Here is a 21780-nt window from a genome sequence, read left to right on the forward strand (position 1 = left end):
TATTTAAAGAAAACGACAACTGGTCAAAATATCAAAAAAGATGCAATGTTGTCAGACCTCGAATAATGCAAAGAAAATAAGTTCAGATTCATTTTTAAACAACACAATACTAATGTTTTAACTTAGGAAGAGTTCAGAAATCAATATTTGGTGGAATAACCCTGATTTTCAAGCACAGCTTTCATGCATCTTGGCATGCTCTCCACCAGTCTTTCACATTGATGTTGGGTGACTTTATGCCACTCCTGGTGCAAAATTTCAAGCAGCTCAGCTTTGTTTGATGGCTTGTGACCATCCATCTTCCTCTTGATCACATTCCAGAGGTTTTCAATGGGGTTCAGGGCTGGAGATTGGGCTCTATCCACACCTTGTTTGACCTGGCTGTGTGGCATGGAGCATTGTCCTGCTGGAAAAACCAATCCTCAGAGTTGGGGAATATTGGCAGAGCAGAAGGAAGCAAGTTTTCTTCATGACAATATTTTTATTTGGAATTTGGGAGAAATGTTGTCAGTAGTTTATAGAATAAAACAAAAATGTTCATTTTACCCAAACACATACCTATAAATAGTAAAACCAGAGAAACTGATAATTTTGCAGTGGTCTCTTAATTTTTTCCTGTGTGTGTGTGTGTGTGCGAGAGATAAACCTAGGTGTACATTCAACCCGTGGTAAAAGTGCTGTTGCGGTGGTGTGAAAGCAAAACATTTCAATCCTGACTGCTTTTATCCGACCCTGAGAAATCAGACTAGAAACTGAAATCTGGGTTTGATACCTGAAGCCACTTTAAAAGATTTAAACCAAGGCAAGTCTTTAAATACATGCTATTTCAAATCAGTTCAGCCGCACCTTTGCTGTGTGAACGTGCGCTGATCTTACAGAGCCCACTGTTAGACTGGAACATGATGATTGGGGATGATTCTTCAGCCATTGCTAAAATAATGTCACAAATCCTCTGGTTTCTAACAGAGAAATCGAAAGCTGCTTACATTTTAAAGCACTGCTAGCATCTACCTAACCTATGTGATTTTGTGACAAAAGTTAAGGTCACCAGGGCTACCTCGATCCCTGCATAACGTAGTCACTTCCAATGCCTTGGGTAAACTGGCACTGGCTCAAGCACAGAGGAAGGTGGGTAATTATACAGTTAAATCAGATGAGAGTTAATTAAGTGAGAACAGCACAGACATTCCGGCGTATGAGATAAAATCTGAGACAGTCCAGGTTTTAATACTAGGGAGGGAGATGTGTCATATAATCATGCAGTAACTGGTATCTTGCTTAGAAGCAGCAGGATACTTCAGCCAGCTTATCACCACCAGGGGTCACTTTTGAGTGCATTGTGCAGGTTGAAGGTTTTCAGCTTTTTCTGACAGGTTGATTAACTAGTTGTTTCTACAGAGCTTTGCCCTGCCCTAAAACACCCCAATCCAACACCTGGGCCCTGTAGAGAAGTTAGAAACATGTTTTGCTGTGTATGCCACATTTTCAATCTTGTAAAGGTGTAATTAATTGGCATCTCAGCCCATTGAATTGAAAGGCAAGAGCTGGACGCAGTTTAAAGACAAACATCTTACCCTTGAATTTAACAGCGAGCTCTGTAGTTGAGTGGAAAATATTATTAACTCATCAGCCGCTAGGACAAGATGCAGTACAAGGGTCATCTCGGACTGTATTCAGCTTCCTAGTGGATGTGTTTAAAATGACCGAATACCCATGGAGACCTACAGGACTAAAACAATATGCCTTCCTATTTATAAATTCTTTGCAGTACACCTAACTATACTGTTCTGGATAAGCACTGGCTTATGTTTTGTATTTATTTTTAAATGTGGAGTGTATTCGATATCTGACACTACCATATAGAATACTAAAAATTATTTATGAAAATAATAAAATAAAATGTACATGTTGATTTACTTGTTTGAATCATTTTACTGCAGGAATTAAATAGATGTGGTAATAGCATGGCTTTAAAGGAACCTGTCCATGCCCCTCCTGAGCATGATAACTTTCTTGCAAGCCCATTCTCATTCTGCTGCAGCTTTCCACACCTTTTTTAAGGTCTTCACATATGAAACTTCCTTTGCAGCATATAGGATTTAAGTGTGATTTGAATACATGTTGCACAGGTCAGCTTCACATACGGTAATTTAAAAAGTCTGGAAAGCTAAACAAGCTACAGAAAAATGATAAAGGGTCTTTAGTATAACGAGCACATAGATGCAACATTTGTACTGCGAAGTGTATTTTGGCATCTCCAGTTTGCAATAGAAACTCTTTAATGCATTAAAAGCAGGATGCATGGCACAAGAGATAAGAGAGGCGTGGTATCAAGACCAGTCATTTGCACATCTGATGAGAGTTCAGTTTCCTGAGCTTTGCCACACTGGCTGAGAGGACTTGCAGAGGCTCACAGTGAATTAAAGCTTCTTCAGTCTAATTTTATTTATAAAATGCCAGGGAGGACCCTCTGTAGTACCAGACCGACACATCTCATACAAATGAAAATGCACAGTTCATTCTAATAGACTTTGCAATATAACTCTCCCGTTTATCGTAACTGACAGTGAGACTTTTCTGCAGTACGATCAAGGCCAAACTGTCCTTTTTAAAACCACAACATGCCTTTCATGCAGCAATGGAAATAAATAAAACAGGTTGGTTTTATATTTATATTTTATTAGTACCTTTCTTTATGTAGCAATCAATTTTTAAAGCATTTTTTAAAATATTTTGTAATCACTGCTCTGTATATAAAGTTCAGTTTCTGTATTTCACATTTAACATTTACAAGTTGTACTATTGAGAGGAGGGGAAGGTACTCCTATATACTCTGACAAACATTTCACCCAAAATTGCAGGAAAAAAATGCCCAGTTGGCGAGAACTGAAATAGATTTGAAATAAAAAAAAGCAACTTAAAAGTGTTTAAAGAAAGTGCTTAAACTAGACCAAACATAACTGGATAGTCTCACCCCACAAAGCTGCATTCATTGTCCTGTGGCCATATCTCCAATTACACCATATTGTGAGATGTAGCAGATAGATATATTTATACATCCCTGGGAATCACAATGAGAAGATTTTCCTTCTGCCAGTTTATGCTGATTATTAAAATACCAGACCGTGATGCGCCCTGTTATAGAAGACTCAACAATTCTGGAAAAACTGGGAACTGAAAATACACTTGTGGAAACCAGTAGAACAGTGTCTGGTTTGTTACAAAACACCTAGAAAATACCATTTTCTTTTTCACATTATTTAAAACAGTCCTGCAGTAGCAAAAAGCAAAAAACAAATGCAAGTTGGCTGAAATCAAAACTGAAACAACTGGGATCATCCAAGAGAATTTCACCACCACCCTCTTCCCTGGTGGTTTTAATCACAAACTTCACTCAGCCTGTAAACGAAAACTTTTCACTACGACACAATCCGCTCTCTCATTGCTAGCAATCCTGCCTGAGGGCACCGAAGGAGCTAATAGCATTCTGAAATCCACCTTTTCTAGTTTCACTAGAATGATTTAGCCTTTTTATTACATAGTATAACTGATTCTCTAGGGGGTATAGCACCACTCTGGAAATGTGTTTCTGTCTGATAAACATTTCTACCCAGTGAAAGGAATGAGTTTTGAAAACATCCCCATCAGCTACTTTGCTAACTGTGAATGCATGCCTGGTTATTAGGGGGTCCCATATATACCTCGAACATGGACAAGAAGTCCTGTTCTACTGGATTCAGAAAGTTCAACTCGATTGTTGCACAATTCAACTGCTCAAACATTTCCAAAATGTTTGCAAAACACTACCTTTCCAAAAGAACAATGCATTCGGCAACATTTGCATAGTTGACAACGTCAATTTTTTCAAATGGGACTTATTAACACAAGTGTCCGCATTACTATGGCACGTGTTCAGGCAAGCTGGCTGCCCAAGAGAGACCAGGGTGTACTGTCATCTACCCCCTTTCACTTTGTGATCCTATAGAGCAGATTATCTGTAAGGGAATCCACATCAAACACACTCAAGAGACCCACTCACACACGCAGGGAAAGTCCTTTATTTCTAATTGTAGGGGGGAACAGCCAACAACAGACAGACAAATGGGAGTCACTCATGGCTTGCTTAGCCAGACCGGTGAGACGCCACACCATTCCTCATGAAAAGCTGTGTTGTAGAAGCACTAGCCCTCTAAAAGCACAAAGGGAAGGTGTTCTTGCGGATTGACTACGAGACCTGGGGGGTTTGTACCACAGCTCCTGCCGCTCTCACTGTGAACTTGGGATTGGAATTGAATCCCTTGCCCTCCTCATGCTTCAGTCTCATTTATCAGTCAATGCAGGACAAGCACAATCATTTTAACGAACACTGCCACACTGCATCCTCCGGGGGCTTTGTGTCACAATGCAAAGGGAAGGTTAGGGGTATAAGCAGCATGACAGTGGTGTTCAGAAACAGAAGCATTGTTTCTTTCACTTCATTTTCATGATGTGGATCTCTTGGGACGGTCAGAATAGCTTTCAAGCTATGAAAACAAAAGCTGCTTTCTTTGCTCTGTTATTTTAAACTTTATCTGATGTTTAATTGAATGTTCCAGAACATTCTGAAGCAGAACACTGCAGAAATAAACAGAGCAAAGGAAGCAGCAACAGTTAGTGTTGAGTTTATTGTAAAAGTAGCACTTCAATATTCATCAATTTTGTGTAACCCCAGACACAAGGGAGCAGGATGGGATTACAGAACTGCTAAAGATGATCTTAAATCCGGATCTGCCCTCTGATACACTGCAATCTGGGATGTGACAGGCCGATTTAGACAACTGCTCCCTCTGCACTGCTCCCTTTAGGAATTGCACTGCTCCGAGTTTCAGTAAAGCAGGCTGGCTGCTAATGAGTCATCTGCCTGCAGTAAAAATCATACGCAGTGCTGGTGGATGTTAAGCTGAACAGAGAATAGAAATCCTTTAGGACCAAACATGAGGAATATTATTTTTTGTTGCACAAAACAGTTCAACAAGTCTCTTTTTGTTCGAGTACCCCTACAAAATTAAACAAAAATAAATAAATAAATAAAAAATTTAAAAGACCGAGTACTTTTTTCCCCCATGTAATATTTTCAGAGGAAAATCTACCACTTTTCAGCAGTAATGGAAGTGTGGGGGAAAAAGAAAAAGGTTTATGGCACTGAACGCATTTACGTTCCCAAAGAGTTTAACGTGGCTTCCCACTAATATTGGGCAATACAGATTTCAGATGACAATTCCACGGAATTCTACTGAAAGGGTTTCCAGAAGCCCAAGAGCTGGTTTTACTATACAAACCACAAAAGCTTGGTTGTGAAAACCTGGTGCCACACAATGCATCTCATTCAGAGCCTTGTTTCTGTTTCTTTATCCAGAGATCCCCCCCCCCCCCCCGCCCGCCCGCCCGCCCGCCCGCCCTACACAATATCTATTGCACTAATAGGTTGGCTGCAATTAAATACAAACTTAGACAGTTTTACAATCTGTTAGACACAAACAAACCTTTTGGAGCAGCATTTACACGTCATGTTTCTGTTCTATTGATTCATTTCTTTTTGTTTCTTTCAAGTTTCTCCTGCCTTCGTCCTCATCCAGTGAAAGGCGCAGTAGTTTGTTTTTTTGTCTATTAATAGAGGAAAATTTCAGGAAAGAGAATTCAGTCACTCCTTTGACACAACAGCTTTTTTTTTTTTTTTTTGAAGCAGAGCTCTCCTCCACGCTCTAAGACGGAAGCAGATCCCAAGCAGACGGCCAGGCATTCTGTAACATTCTTGCAATTTTGCAGAAGCTGCTGGTTAGTCAGAGGTCTGCCTGGGAATTCCCAGCTTTTTTTTTCTATAGCATTTCCTGCCCACAAACAAAAGTGTGGGCGTGCTTTTGAAAAGTTTTTTTGTTGTAGAACAAAAGCTTGAATTGTCTTGAAACGGCAGCTCTATTGTCTTTCTGTAAGCATCATCCAGCGCAGTGAACGAGAACATTGACTTGTTTAAACGAATGAGAATGGAAGTGCAGGCTTGTGTCTCTCAGCTGGCCTCCGCGCGAGCCATCAGGTCCTCCAGAGCTTTCTCCTGGTTGTTGTTATGAACCACCAATACCTCCTTGATGGTGCCCGGCTCGAAACCCATCTCCTGGAACTTGGACATGAGCTGGAGGAACTCGAGAGCCTGCAAGGCAGGGACATCATGAAGAGGCACAGCTGCACAACCATTACAGCATGTGTACTGCTTTAGTTAACTCTTCAAAAAATTAAACTATACTCCAAATCAGAGCTGTACAATCTTTTAGCTGAAAAGAGCTATGGAATGCTCTAGAAAGAGCCTGAAAAAAACTGAATAAAAAGGCCGAAACCTACATGTGTGTGTAACATCATTACTGTATTTCCCACAGAGCTGACCAATTAACACTTTATTCCTTTAAAATCAAGAGAGCCCCATTTTCAATTTTAATGAACAGGATATGGCTCAAGAGCCATCCTTTGGACAGCCATGCTCTAAACATTTAAAATAAACCCAGACAGACATCAGCCACTTTGTTACTACTGAAACGTGGATAATTGTTTAGCACATATGATTGAGGAAAACAATCCTTGAGCTTTGGAGCTCCATTAGTACCAACTAGAACTCACTCCGTTCCAGTAAAAATTCAATTTCAGTTCCCATCACAGGCACATCCAGACCCAAGACTTTATTCCTACCCAGCCCTACCACAGGTTGAATACAACACATCTCAGACCCTAACCCTGACAGCCTAATACTGACACGACTCCAGTGTGATACTGAACACTAGGGCCTGTATTATCCCCTATGGACCATCTGCAGGTAAATGATCCCTTCCTTAGTAAATGTATAACACGGGCCAATCGCCCACAGTGAAAAAGCGAGGCCCTACTGCAGCTCCGACACTCACCTTCTCCTCCGAACACTGGTACATCTCCAGACACTCCTCCACAGCGCCGGCCTCGAAGCCCCTCTCACACAGCCTCCCGTGCACAAAGAGATAGTCCAGCACCTGCAGACCAAGAGCAGGACGGGTCAGACTGGAGGCAGAGGTACAGCCTGACCCTGGAACAGAGGGGGTACAGCTACTCTGAAAGTGTGAGCCATACTTCCACCCGCCTCACCTTTGAGAACAAGGCCACTCATGGATTTGAAGATTATAATACTGATTATCATGATGTATTTACATAGAGGTAATTAGACTGTTTTTTCTATGAACAGATACATCAGATTTGAGTGAAACTTTTAATGGGATGTGTTTTGTGAATATAATGCAAGGACAATGGCATCTGATAGAATGGTTTGTAAGCATGACAAAATTGATGTGTAAAAAAAGACTAGAGGTTACAAAATGAAATGAGAACATGAGTTTTTACAAGATATGGCTGGATGCTCATTTTTGACTGGACATGAGAAAGAATCATAGAATACGAAGCATACCAAACGTGAAGATTATACAGGCTAACTTCACTATAACAAACCCTAGTTTTAACAATTCCAACAGCAAGAACTGATTCTTATGAAGAGAACTTAGCCCTATTAGAACAATCACTTTCCAGGATCAACCGGATACAATGATGACACTGGACTTTCTCAGTGTGAATGTGTTATCCTCCCAGTGAAAACAAACACCGTGGTTGGCTAATTCAAAGATAAGGCTGATCCACAGAAAACCTACTGTAGTGTGAATCATGAGTGACTTACGCAATCGCTCCCTGTGCGCCATCTTCACACAAACTGTAACCAGGCAACGGGTGTGAGGAGGCAACTGCAAACTGTGCACCAAGAATCACAACAATATGGAGCGATCTATACGAGATATTGTTTTCAAGGTAAAGGACGTGCAATTTCTGTATTCAGCATGCAAGTGGACATGCTTTCTTTTAATTTATTATGGTATGTTTTGATTTAATCATACCATTTAAATGTTGATCAGTGTGAAGTAATCTTCATAAAAGTGCTATATATATATATATATATATATATATATATATATATATATATATATATATATATATATATATAGATAACAGTTTAAAATTGATACACTTGTGCTTGCAAATTGTCAAACCCTGTTATAGTGAACACCCTGATACAAGCAACATTTCTCCATGTCACATGGGGGTTCGTTACAGTGAAGTTAGCCTGGAAGTTCAATGTGCTCTATCTATCTTTTTAGGTCACAAGTCCCCTTTAGTAAAGGCACCCTTACATTTTGCCCAAGGTGTTTTCATGACACTGGAAATAGGAAGCCATCATCTCAAATGGGTTATGCAACATGAGAAGCTGAAAAGGCAGCAGCAGATTCATAGAGAAACATCCCTCTTACAGCACCACTTAATGAGAACTGATGATGGGTTTGTGTTGACATGACACCAGCAGTGCTGGGGGGAGCTGGGTGCATACTCTGTCTCTGAATTGCTGCTTTGCACTTAATGTATAGTTTTATTCGGGGGCATGGTACTTCTAACAATAGAAATATTCAAATAAATGATGAAACTACAGCAGTTTGAATCTATAACTGCTTAGATTCCATGTAGGACAGTCACTTAAATTGCAGTTAACTTCTGCGATTAACACGTTCGTTTTTTGGTGGATTAATTTTTTAACGCATGTTAATCTCACGCCTGCCTTGTCCCTCCCAGCATACTGTAATTCATTTACTGCAGCACCATATTAGTGCATGCCAGGACTGAATGAGCGTCGTCATCATTTGAATATAAAATTAGTCACAGAACCGCATTATGTAGCAAAGCACTCTAACTGAAGGACTTGTCAATGGGATGTTTATTTATTTAATTTTGATTAACTTTGACAGTTCACTGGATAGAAAGTGGGTTAGTATCACCGAAGTGCATCTAATCTGCTGTACCGCATGCGTGCTAAACGTGCTTTCACTTCTCAAAACAAAAAAAAACAACTTTTTTCTACAGACAACAACAAATGAAACCCGTCAGTTTGAGAGCACGCTTTGAAATTCAGGATCGCTGCAAACCCATGAATTGAGCTCAGTATGACAGTAGAAGTATAACCAGTGCTGTTGGACAGGCACTGACTGCACATCCTGTAACACTGTAGCTTGGTTTTATTTCAATCACCACATTTATTTTAAACAATATTATTTACAATTATGGAGGATATAACCGTTACTCAGTGAATGTTTTGTTTTATTTGGCAATTTCAAGTTATTAATAAAAGAGAATGATTATTATTATTATTATGAAGGCGAGTAATAAACTGACTCCATTGGGATTTAGCAGTTGGTTCAAACAATTTAACAGCAATGCTGGATTGTAAATAAATATAAAACTATAAAGAGAATCCAGAAATAAGAGAACAGGGGTTTCATGCTGGGTTGTTTTTTGAATAATAATAATAATAATAATAATAATAATAATAATAATAATAATAATAATAATAATAATAATAATAATTCACTCTAAGATCGTGAACTCGTACTAGATCCTCGTTCTCTTCCCTGTAAAGGAAGGGACATGTCCTAATAAATTTTATATTATAATATATATATATATATATATATATATATATATATATATATATATATATATATATATATATATATATATATATATATATATATAAATATAAATATAAAAGGGGGGGGATTTTTGCTCATGTCTCACAAACCTTTGAGGTCCAGCTTGTATTGTCACGGTGGACAGTGATACACACAGTCCCAGGACTGGATGAGGTGCTGAAGTGCCTGCAGCTTTACCTGCTCCAAGCTCTGACCCCGCTTCTGCATGGCTCCGATGACGCTCTCGTAGGAGTAGCCCATGCTGACGATGGTCTCCACACACTGCCGCTCGCTGGGGGACAGGGCCAGCAGATCACTGCAGTAATCACCCGGCACAGCAGGGGGAGTCGCTGCAGCCACTGACACAGCTTCAGCAGCACCAGCTGCTTTCAGGGAGTTTGACTGGAAGGGGACACAGTTTGACAGTTAAAACTATTTTAGTGAAGTATCAAACAGAGGGCCCTCAATCACACATTACCAGAAGGTGCAAGAGTAAGAGTTTATAGTAGGGATGGGTCAGTGTCATATTTCCCTTGTTCTCAGCTAATGTTAACAGATCCACGCTTGAGTTCCCTGTAACGACGGCACACTGCAGCCGCTGTGAGTCATGAAGCAGCTTCCGGGAGCACGGCGCTGGCAAACTGTGAATGTGTGAACTGAAATTAAACAAGGTATACAGCAAGTGCTAAAAGAAGGAAGACAAACCTGGGTACCATTGAAATTAGAAAGGTAATTAACTTTACAGTGAATTTAAAGGCATACTAGATGCTAAGCAGAACAACTCAATGACTAATAAGAAAAATCAAGATGCTTAGAAAGGAGTCTAACGCAGGACTGCAGTTCAATGTAAAACATCTACTGTTGACTTTCTGTGAATGGATGGAGTAACGTCAGCATTTGCACTGACCATTAAAAGTACAACCAGGTATGTTTCCTGTCTGAATTATTTACAGTTTATTGAATAAACAAAGTAATCTGATGTCAGTACTTAATGGCTAGTTGTAATTGGTAGCAATGTTAAACTATTGTAATGTTAGAAAGTATTTCCTATTATTTTGGCCAGGTTACAATATTTGCACTATTCCGATTATTTTATGAATGTTATTATTTGTTGGAATTAAACAGATGGAGAACATTTAGGTTGCTATAGGATACGTTTTATTTTATTCCGAATACAGCAAAAACTGGTACTGTTTTGTACTGTACAGCATTATGCTACTGTAGGGTTAACAGGAAGAGATGCGTGTTGTGACTTTGCTGCTCAACTGTGTCTTGGTACAAGTTTCAAAGAGTTCTGTTTTTAATTCAGTAAAACAGGAGAAACCTGTGCCTAAGGAAATCAAGACCATTGAACAAAGAAACCTCGTCTTGGACACTGTTAGTACACAACCCGGCCGGCTCCTCTGAAGAGTAAAGGTGAAGTTTAGCAGCTTCCACGGTGATGCTGTCTGCTTGCACTAAAGGATTTGCCTTGGGAGCGCCAGAGCAGGGACTTGCATTCGGGTCATCGAATTCACAGAGATGCTGGACCCCGTGTATTCCAACAGAAACTATTCAAACATTCCTATCCCCAGTTTACCTAGTTTATAGCCAAATGCAATAGGTCTACAGGAGGCTAGGGCAGTACCGTGCAAAATCAAGCAGTTACTTTAATCTCTGAATGAGGATCCAAAAAAAAGACAAGACAGCTTTGAGCTTTCATCCAATCACTAACCAACATTAAAACAGCTGCTTTTAAATGTTTCTATTTTTATTTATTTTTTTTAATGCTGGAATAAACACAGCAGGGGTGGAAATAAGACTCCTATTACATATCAGATTGACCCACTCCAGGTTTTATTAGGAGCCTTATTAGCCACAGAATATAGGTAACAAGCTCAGACGTGTCTCAATAAACCCACAGGAATGTATCAAAATGCTATGCAATGGGAGTCTTATTCCATCCCTGACACAAGCACCAACCTGTGCTAATAGGATACTGATTAGATCACCCCCGTTTACAAATCAACCTTATTACTCTTGTGCCAATCCCTGCATCTCAAACAGTCACCTCCACGTTAACATGTATACCCTGTTCTGAGAGGTACAGCACTGAATATTAAAGTTAGTACAAGGGCACATCCAGTCGGCATGGGTCACCGAAATGGAACTGCATCCCAGGTCAACTGTAAGATTTATCATTAAATCAACCAAACAGGAGAAGTACACACTGCTCAATTTTATTAGCTCTTTAGTAGTTTGCACATATTTTGGTAGTGCTGTCCTCAGCAAGACAGCACAGAAACATTAACTTGAAACATTTTCAACCACGATCAGTACTGCAGTCATGCAAACAGACCCATGTGCCTATACTGGGGTAGAGGCCGTTTCTTTGAAAAAGCACAATCCTGTCTCCGAGTGTAAGCTCCTCCATGGTTTAAGAGAAGTGTAAATGCAAGGCCCGGGGGCCAAGACATTTATAAATCTGCTGTGCTACATATCAGCAAGGTAATATTTGACAGCAACATTGACAAAAGAGCACATTAAAGCCTTATGACTGGACTTCTAACAGATTTGAATTGTTTCTCTTCAGATCTTATCTAAAATAGTCCTGCATACCCTGCAGCCCATGCGATTATCCCGCATATAAGACCACTCCTATTGCATAATCTCATGGGCCTATTTAAAGGATTATATGGTAAACAGAAGAAACCGGCTGCATTGCAACAAGTCAGACCTGTGTGGCAGCCCCGTTCTGCGTGTGCCCGGCCAGCGAGGAGGGCTGTGTGCGAGGAGGGTCCCCCTGGAGAGAGTGCAGTGGAGGCTGCCCATTGGACCTGCCGTGCAGCAGGGCCCCCAGCAAAGAGGCGGAGGTGCCGTTGGGAAGGCCGGGGCCCCTGGACACTGCGTCCATAGTGCTGTAGCTCTTGTGGTTGTCGTAAGCCGGGGGCAGCTCATCCTCAGACTCTGAGAACTTGGGGAAGGAGAGGGAGCGGATGTTGCAGGGAAAGGCAGCGAGTGGCCCCCTGGGCCCCAGGGAAGAGGAGGAGACGTGGCCCCCAGGCTCATCCAGCTGCAGCAGTGTTACCAGGCCGTTGGGTTTGTGGAGGTGCTTGGAGATCAGGGGTTTGGGATCGCAGGCTGGGTCAGGCTGCTTGGGTGGGCTCACAGCTTGCAGCTGCAGGATGCTGCGGAGCTCCTCCTTATCATTGATGGTCTTCAGCTCCAGCTTGTCGAAGGGGTCCTCCTCACACTCGAAGTCGGCCAGGTTGAAGCCGCTGTTGTGCTGCGGCGGGGGGCTAGGCTCTCTGTGCCGGGGGCCTGACAAGCTGGGGGCCGGAAGGGGGGTCAGGATGTCGTTGTGTCGGAGTCCCGCCATGACTGGGTTGATGGCGGGAGGGGGAGGGACTGGCAGGGCGGTCTGGGAGGAGTCTTCTCTGGCTGAACCCGTCTCTGAAGCTTGCTGCTGCTGCTCCTCCTCCCCTGACGCCTTCAGGTTGGCACGCTCCTGCGACACTCTGATCCGATCCAGCTCCTCAGCCCATTGTATTGTCCGCATCTCCAGGGAGAAGTCATACTGCAGCACAGAGAGAGAGAGAGAGGGGAGAGAGAACTGAGCTGTCTTTCCACATGCCTCAGGAAATTAGTTTCAGTTACAATCACTTGAAGAGTTAAGGAGTTCACAGCACAAAGCAACCGAGAGGCATCATTACGAACAGGAGAAAACAGACTTGGAGACGCTGGTCAAGGTTCCAACACGGTAACCTATAAATGCTTACATCCCATGCCAACATGTCTACAATCACGCTTGTGATTTGTTTTGTTTTATCAATTCACTTACCTGTGATTCACTGAGCAGGGGTGCACAGTCAGGCACACAGAAGCCAATGGGTAAGCCTACTTTAGCAGGGCTTCTGAACTTATCTCCGATTTTAAAGGAAACATCCTCCAGGTAACTGACTGGCCCTGGAAGGGAAGAGGCGATGGAGTCCAGCATCAAAACATGAAGAAACATTTACAAATAGGTCAAACATTTTCAATATGCATGCAAAAAGCTAGCCTTTAAATGTTGGTGTTTATACAGCAGTAACTATACATTTTAAACTCTAATAGTCAGTGTTTATTCCTAGTATAGTCCATTTACAAATTTAGTGTAGACATGCAGTCTTATGCATAATACTGTGGTCACTGCTTTTACACTCTCTCGGGGCGCTTCTTGTTATGGGTTGTCTGAGTGGTTACCATCATAGCCAAATATCTTCAAATAAAATATATTGTCATTAGGAAAGAAACGGAATCTACAGCAGCACCTCGACTGCACAGGATTGTTTTAGCAAGACACACTGCAGGAACTTGGCAGAGTGGGATCAGTCATTAAAAGGTGTTCAAAGCTACAGAGAATACCAAAGACACAGTGAAAAATAAATGTCAGTGACCACTTGTCAACACTCACACACACTCACCAGTGTTATGAATATCTGATCCCGACTTCCTTGAAGCCATTTAGAATCTGAGAAAACAAAAGGCAGTTTATGACATGCGAGTATACTTTGCATAGTTACTTATACATTCAAATTGGGTAACAGGGTTAAAAAACACATCTTGCCAACACATGCTGTAACCTAACAGCAAGATTTTTATAACCGACACTCTCGCACAGTGGTTCCTACCGGCAATGTATTTAGCTATAGCAGGGATGGAAATCAGACTGCATAGCAGGTACACCCATTCCAGGTTTTACTACAAGCTTGATCAGCCACAGTGTATAAGTAACAAGCTCACATACACTGTGGCTAATCAAGCTTGTAGTAAAACCAGGAATGGGATCAAACTGCTATGCAATAGGAGTTTTACTTCCATTTCTGAACTGGATTACCACAACATTTATAATCAACTCTGTATATACTGAATAAAATATGGTGGAAACATCTAAATAGAAACATTTCAACACTAGAACCGCCGGATCGTCGAAACACCTAGAACCGCCACGCGGGTCACTTTGACCCGCACATTTTTAAACTGCTTCGTTATGAAAATGAAAGACATACTATCGGATACAACTGAAAAGTTGTATTCATGAACATCATATCTAACATTTGCATCGCAGAAACACCGTATTTAAATAGAATGCATAAAATGCTTTATTTTTATAATGAGCACATATACAGCATGACTACAAACAGTGAAAAATAATAAACTTTTCAAAAGAAACAGGTCTATACATATACCCATGTACAGGTGTAAACGGGTATGTATACACACAACTGTAAAACCAAAATTGTTTCTAAGACTAGCTAAAAATAAAATATACCACCACTTCCGGTATGCTGGCTGCATTGTACTCTATGGAGGCGCGTACACGTCTGCCAGCTGACTGTGCCTGCATCCAGGAGCTGTGCTGTAAACACAGACGCAGTTCCATTGAACACTATTGTGTAAACTGGGACATACAAACCTGTAGAACCAAAATATTTTTTTTTCTAAAAGTAATATAAAAAAGAGAATATATAAAATACGTTTCATATTAGGCACATAAGTTGTTATCCTACCTGTCATTTCGGTTTCCTGTATGCATCTGACTGTAGCTTGCCGTATTCCAATAAAAATGACTGCTTTCAAGATTATATATTTCCTTCTGATATATTCCCATTGCATTTCTGGAACAAAACGAAGGATTGCTGTCTCCCAGGTACATTGAAAAATATAGGCTTTCACTGAGTTGGCATCTTGGTGCAATTGTACAAACACACAATCACAGCAATCTCTGTCTCGTAGTCAGTCTACACAGAAAGGCTTGAAATAAAAATAATAATATGTGGAGGAGGGGCCTGTCATGCTTGCTGCATTTACAAAAAAAAAATAGAATATCTTACATTACATTAAAAAAAAAACCCCATAAAACAACATGTATTGTAAAGCATGGGTCAAGTTGACCAGCGTGGCGGTTCTAGGTAGAACCGATTATAATGTCATTATTTGTGCAATTCTGGCTATTAAACACTGTTATGATATTGTATTCATACATCTAGCTAAAGAAAAACTGACATACACATACGATTTACAAACGGCAGAGTAATGAACGTTTTAAATCCAAAATGGGTCAAATTGACCCGCATGGCTGTTCACTGTTAAAGGACTTATTTGTATTTATTTATTTTATCTGGCAAAATCCAAAGAACTGAGTCGTGGCATGTCACAGACTTTAGATAAAAAATTCATGCAGATCAGTACACAAACTCTCACAACCTGGCATTTTCTATTCTGTCAATCCGTTTCCCTTCGTGGGAGAGCTACGATATCAGCCTTTTTCGCAGCAGTATTAATAAAATGTAGAGGATGTAACCTATCCCTTAAATGGAAGATCACGTAAAACAGAACAGGAGAACAGCTTCAAAAGCAGTTTGTGTGCACACTTCTTTTTTGTTGTTCTTGTTCTGCTTTTTAAAACATGCAATTTCAGCTCAAAATAAATGACTCCCCCTTAGATACAGATTTTCACATATCTGATGGACCCCAGGAACCAATTCAGTGGGATAGGACAGGTTTTACTGTAATAAAAGAAATTATAAAAATATTATGCAGTGAGCAGAGGTTGCGTTAAGGCAAAATTTGGCGTCCTAGGCACAAAATAAATCCATTGGACGGAAAAATATTTTGTTTTGCGTTCACTGGACGCACAGAATGGGACGGGAAGCAGGAAATGAATACGATAGTATCTAACCAGGCACTGTACTTTATTTTAAAATAATGTGTTGTGCCCCATATTAACAGAGGCCCATACTGCTAAGAAATCAAACCAGTGTTTTAGAAAAAGTGAATGTAAACACACACACACACACACACAAGTAGGGCTGGAAGTTTTCAGGTTCTATTTCTAATCAGGTGACAAATTTAGCTGATTCTGTTTCATAATTAAACTACAAAAAGCTGCGAATTGCAAAACAAACCTTTGCTTTTACCTTCATATCTTGCCTGAGCCTAATTCTGGTCCCTTTAATTTTATGTCAAACAGAGCTGAAAATTACTTGAATTGTTCATCCTGATCCTAATTTTAACTCGCATTTCATTTTCAGTCACCTAATTTAACGTTGTGCTTGTGTTATTTTCCACACTAGTTTAACAGGGATGCCCTTACAGATTTTTTTTAAAGTTAAATGAATACCTAGTGCAGACACTGACAAAAAGTCAGTTGTCAATCGGAAGTTTTTTTGCTAAGCAGTCAGCATCTTCAGGGGATTCTCATGAAGAAGATTGCTCATCAGCATCTCAGCCATCTACTTCTGACTATGAGTACACAGTGACCGAAGCAGTTGCAAGCAGTAGTAATGCACAAAAACACAAATATAAAATACGTTCTTATATTCTGAATGGGAGATTAAGTATCCGTGTCTTATCGAGACGGCAAGATGTACTGTGTGTGAAAGAGCTGCTCTGGGCCAAAAAAAAACCACGCATGGATGTAGTTTTTCAAGAATCTTCGTTTAAAAGACACGGCGATGCTGTTGCTGTGATATGATATGCAGAAAAATATTAAAACACACGTAAATGAAGCAACAAACAGTGCTTAAAATCCTGTCTTGTTGTCATGTGAACGGTCTACTGTTAGTGTGTGTGTGTGTGTGTGTATATATATATATAAAACAAAGATAAAAAGTGTGTGTGTTTATATGTGTATCTATACACAGACAGAGATTTAAAACTACTATAAGCCATTGAGTTTAAACATTCATAAAAATGTACCCTAATGCACATCCCTGGAGTTCATTAGCCTTTGTGTTAAAATGTACATTTGATGGATGGGATGCAAAACTTTGGGCATGTGCGTTTCAGGAAGAAAAGCTAGCGCGACCTTGTTGTGAGAAAATGTAGAAGCCCCTTCTTTTACTCGAGTGCCAATCCTCGCAGCGACACCATGTCACTCTGAGCTGCAGGGCTCCTCTGTAGGACACCACAAGCCTGCAGGTCTCAGGTCAGGCAGAGCACAAACCTCTGCATTGAAATCACAGCAGCAATGCATCCTCTGGCACATTCTGTACTCAAAATGAAACACAACAATAAACACAACCTGGAAAAACAAAATGCCAACGCCATCACAATCCTAATAAAGTTGTACTGGAAGTGGATTTAAATATGGTTTCAATTAGTCTCATTAGGAGTGGGCTTTCTAATTCTTGGTACATATAGAAAGGGCCCTTTTTTTAATTATGCAAATGGGTTATTTACACCGCATCGTGAAACAGCACCATATCCTACAATGTGAAGCCAATCTATATTCTTTGTGAGTTCAGAAGAATATGGCACAGTGCTACAGTACACTACCAAAATGGGCACACACAAACATTATACGAAGACCCCTGAATGTAAAAAAATCAAAATAAAACTATTAAAGAATTTAAAAACAGTGCAGTTATTGAATCCCCCAGTGAACCAGACTGCAGGCTGTTTCTGAAGCCCTGGTGCTAAACGAGCTACAAAAGCACTGCCTAGCGTCCCCAAATATGTCAAGATACTGCACATCAAAATCCCCTGTCACGAGTGGTAACAAGTCACTCCTTATTGATAAGCATGATCACAAGCAGGCACAAAAATAACAAAAACACCCCCCCCACAGGCTTCCAAAGCAAAAAGGCATGCTCTAGAATATGTCCATGCCAGCGCTGAAGTACAAGCTGTTTGCTATTACAGCCTACATTTCATTTGTAGAATCTCTAGCTCAGCCAGTGGCTTTCTTTTACAGTCTAGTAATGTACTCTATATAGACTAGAAAAAAGGTGTTAAAAGGGTGGGGTGGGGGGATACACTGAATAGCACCTGAACCATGTGCAAAAGGTCTATTCATGCAGGATCTCTGTTGTATGGATTCCCTCATTTTAAAAGAACTGGTTTAAACATATAGATTCACAGGAATTTGTAATTTTGTCCTTGGAAACCTCAAACCGATAGCATGTCTACTGACCCAGCATTACCTAGCAAGAACTGACACCAATATTACCAAGGACTCTTGATTAGGAATAGTACCTGTCAACATCGCACTTTAACAGGAAAACAGAGACTGTGTTCTACCATTTCAAAACACAAAACAAAAGCGAAATCGATTTGAAATTTAAAGTACTGATGTTTTCACATGTTCCTCTAGCACTACCGAACTTGAGATGGGGATTTTCCTTTAGTACCTTCTTGAGATTCAGATGGCATTTTACCCACCCGTACACTCAGGATATGTTTTGCCATGTTTCACCGATTTTACATGAATGGACGGGTGGAAATTTCATGAGAACCAATTAAATGACTAAGACAAATCACTTGTTTAATCCCGTTTACAAGATTAAAAACCACAACCCCCGTTTCAACTAGAACAGGGAATTATTAATATCGCGGTTATTAAACGTTAATGCACCTGGGGCACAATCTATCGTATTTGCATTCTATTGCTAAGAATTGATTTCATGTCTACATACCGGCAGCTTCATATATACTCGTGTACTTCAAACCCACGAAGGAGGTGCAACTGATCCAGTAACACTCCCAACCAGAGAGTGAAAAACTCCGAGCTTTACTTTATAATAAATTATTATGTATAATATTTATCCAGCTTGTCTCAGTTATTGAACCGGAGTTGAATAGACACTGTAGCAGTTTGCAGACACAGATGCTACTGACTTGCAGCCAGTGGAGTCAGTCTAGCCGTGTCTTCTCGAAGTGTGAGTGGATGAACAAACGCACTGCCGGAGTTACCCAGCATGTCAATTAATTCAGCAACAACCTCCAATAATATATAGCTACAGACAGCAAGCCCAGTACATCGGGGTGCATCAAGACCCAAACCACCCCAGCCTGCGACAGACTGGCGATAACTACCCTGTGACAGTGACACTAAACCCAGCTGGCTTACCGCCTGTGTCTGCCAACGCCTTGAAACGGTGTTTAAAACATTCAAACCCATTTCAATGTGGTTCTGTGGCACCGGGCCTGCTGTATCACTCCACACCGCTGTCTAGCAGTTTATATAACTGATACAGCGAGCCCTGGACCCGGGTCCAGTCCTATTATTGCTGCGCTCTATAGTCCCTTCATACTGCCTGTCGCCTCTTCCACACCATCTTACCTCTTTCGACCGCTTCGTGTGTGTCTGAGGGGGTGCTTCTGGTTTCCTCCGCGCTCTTCTTTGAAACTCCGATGAAACAGGTTTTAGTGAAACCCAAATCTACTTCCTGCTTCGTCGCGGCACGCCATCTTGTTTCAATATCCCCTGCTCGTTCCTGTCTGACGTCACCGCGGAGGTCAGGTGACGTGCCTTGCTGGCGATGACGCGATGCTCTCCGCTCTTGCCGGAGGGCACTTCAGGTCAGCTCCTGTCAGATGCTGCACGATGTTCATGTGAAGGTTACAATAGTGTTAATCACGCACAGGCATAGATTGACCAGGCTGAAACCTGCATTAAACGCGAATGCAGCGCTACTCCTGACGTTTCTAATCCGCAGCACTGACTGAGACCAGTGGAGAGCATACAGAGCTGCAATATCCTTCATCGACTGTACGTGTAAAAACGTAATATATTGCTTCACCTTGAATTAACGCAACGTGAATTGTTCTAATCTATTGCTTCATTTTATTTACATGGTTAAAGTGGGTAGTTACGCGAAGTGACAGCGTGTAAAAGGTTAAACAGAATTATTATTTGTTTATTTAGCAGACTCGTTTATCTAAGGCGACTTACAAAAGCTAGGGCATGTGAACTGTGCATCAGCGGCAGAGTCACTAACAACGTCTCACCCGAGAGACGGAGCACAAGGAGGGTAAATGATTTGCTCTGGGTCAAGTCAGAGGCTTGAAACAGGAACCTTCTAGTTACAAGCCCTTGTCCTTAGCCGCTGGACCATACAGCCTCCTATACAGATTTTCCGTTCTGTCGTGCTAACAGCTGAATGTACCTTTTTAAACCCATGGTTAAATGTGCATTGATAGGTTTCCATCTGTAGCGTTCATTTGGTAGAAGCAGTCTGTGCTAGTGACACATGCCAGAGGTCCATAGGGTAATATCTATCTTACAGGATCAGATGTGACGTGGCAGGTTCTACTGTAATACACAATACAGCAGGATCAATTGATGTCACTTGCAACAAAATATGTTGTAACTGTGTGGAGAGACAGGCAGACAAAACAGTGGAACAATATTTATTTTTGTTTAATAAGTACATTAATACTGTCGTAAGTAAACAGTGGAGGGTTGTCATGATATTTCATCCATGGAGCATGATCATCGGTCAGTGTTCCTGTTATCAATCTGTAGATAAGCTTGAAGGAATGTGCTAACCAAGGGGTTAAACCCACTGCAGTACTTCTTGTTAGCATTAGCAGTATTATGACATAACAGCATAAGAACAGTTACAAACCAGAGGTGACATCAGGCCAGTCTAAGCTCATTTCATCCCTTCACCACTCTCTGTGTGAAAAAAAGAGTCTCCTTCCCTCTGTCCTAGCTCTGTCCCCACTTCATTTCCACTTGCGTGTCCTCCTGGTTTCTGCACTGCTCTTAAATAGCTTTGGGTTATCTATGTCTGCTCCTCCATGGTTCTTCTTTGTTCCAGGCTAAAGCAATGCACTTCTTGCAGCCTGTCTTCGCAGCTCAGTCCTTTAAATCCTGGGACTCCTCTCCAGGGCCACAATGTCCCTGGTGCTGTGAGGACCAGATGTGAACACAGTATTCCAAGTGCAGTCTCCCCAGTGCATTATACAACCTCATATCGAATTTGTGTGCTATTACTAATAACCATTCTCTTGTGTTCTTTTCTGTATAATGATAATAAATCCAGGGTATACCGACAGTATTTTTCAAGTACAGTGCAGTGGATTCAATTAACAACCGTGTGTTCCTGGTATCCAGTCATTTCTTGTGGTGTCGGTAGGTCACATGAGCTAGACCACTGGAGACTGGCGTGAAACCGAGCTACAGCACAGGAACTGGTTTCGTACCAGGAATTAGCAGCAAATTTTACTTCAGTTGTATATCTGTGTGTTCTTCCAAATTGAGTATTAAATACAAGCAAAGTACCAAAAGATCTCAAGAAAAGACAATGACAAGCTAAGCACTGTTGTAAATTGATTCATTTAAACAAACATGGGACTCAGCAATTAAATATATAATGACTGTCTGACCATCGCTGGGATTGAAAAAAGAAAATAGAGGTCAGTAAAATGTGTTTAAAAATTAATATGGATTGGTAGATGACAGGTGCAAAACTTTAAT

The 21780-nt window shown here is 40.9% G+C and overlaps 1 protein-coding gene across 2 annotated transcripts in view; it reads right to left on the reverse strand.

The window, feature by feature from the left end:
* The window catches only part of LOC121305010 (ubiquitin-associated protein 1-like), a 20885-nt gene extending 1098 nt beyond the window's left edge, over positions 1–19787 (reverse strand). Inside the window, exons 1-7 of one of the 2 annotated variants that reach the window (XM_041236609.1) lie at positions 19639–19785; positions 13997–14043; positions 13375–13499; positions 12271–13110; positions 9753–9956; positions 6927–7028; positions 5720–6184 (exon numbers count right to left, since the gene is read on the reverse strand). In XM_041236609.1, coding sequence (XP_041092543.1) covers positions 6044–6184; positions 6927–7028; positions 9753–9956; positions 12271–13110; positions 13375–13499; positions 13997–14036 — 1452 coding nt within the window. In that variant the 5' untranslated portion in view covers positions 14037–14043; positions 19639–19785 and the 3' untranslated portion in view covers positions 5720–6043. Of the gene's footprint in view, positions 1–5719; positions 6185–6926; positions 7029–9752; positions 9957–12270; positions 13111–13374; positions 13500–13996; positions 14044–19638 lie in introns of those variants that run through there. The other variant, XM_041236525.1, reaches the window with a different exon arrangement.
* Positions 19788–21780: the final 1993 nt, after the last annotated feature.

This window comes from Polyodon spathula, chromosome 1 (assembly GCF_017654505.1).
Source record: "Polyodon spathula isolate WHYD16114869_AA chromosome 1, ASM1765450v1, whole genome shotgun sequence".
In the NCBI taxonomy this organism is placed as follows: Eukaryota; Metazoa; Chordata; class Actinopteri; order Acipenseriformes; family Polyodontidae; genus Polyodon; species Polyodon spathula.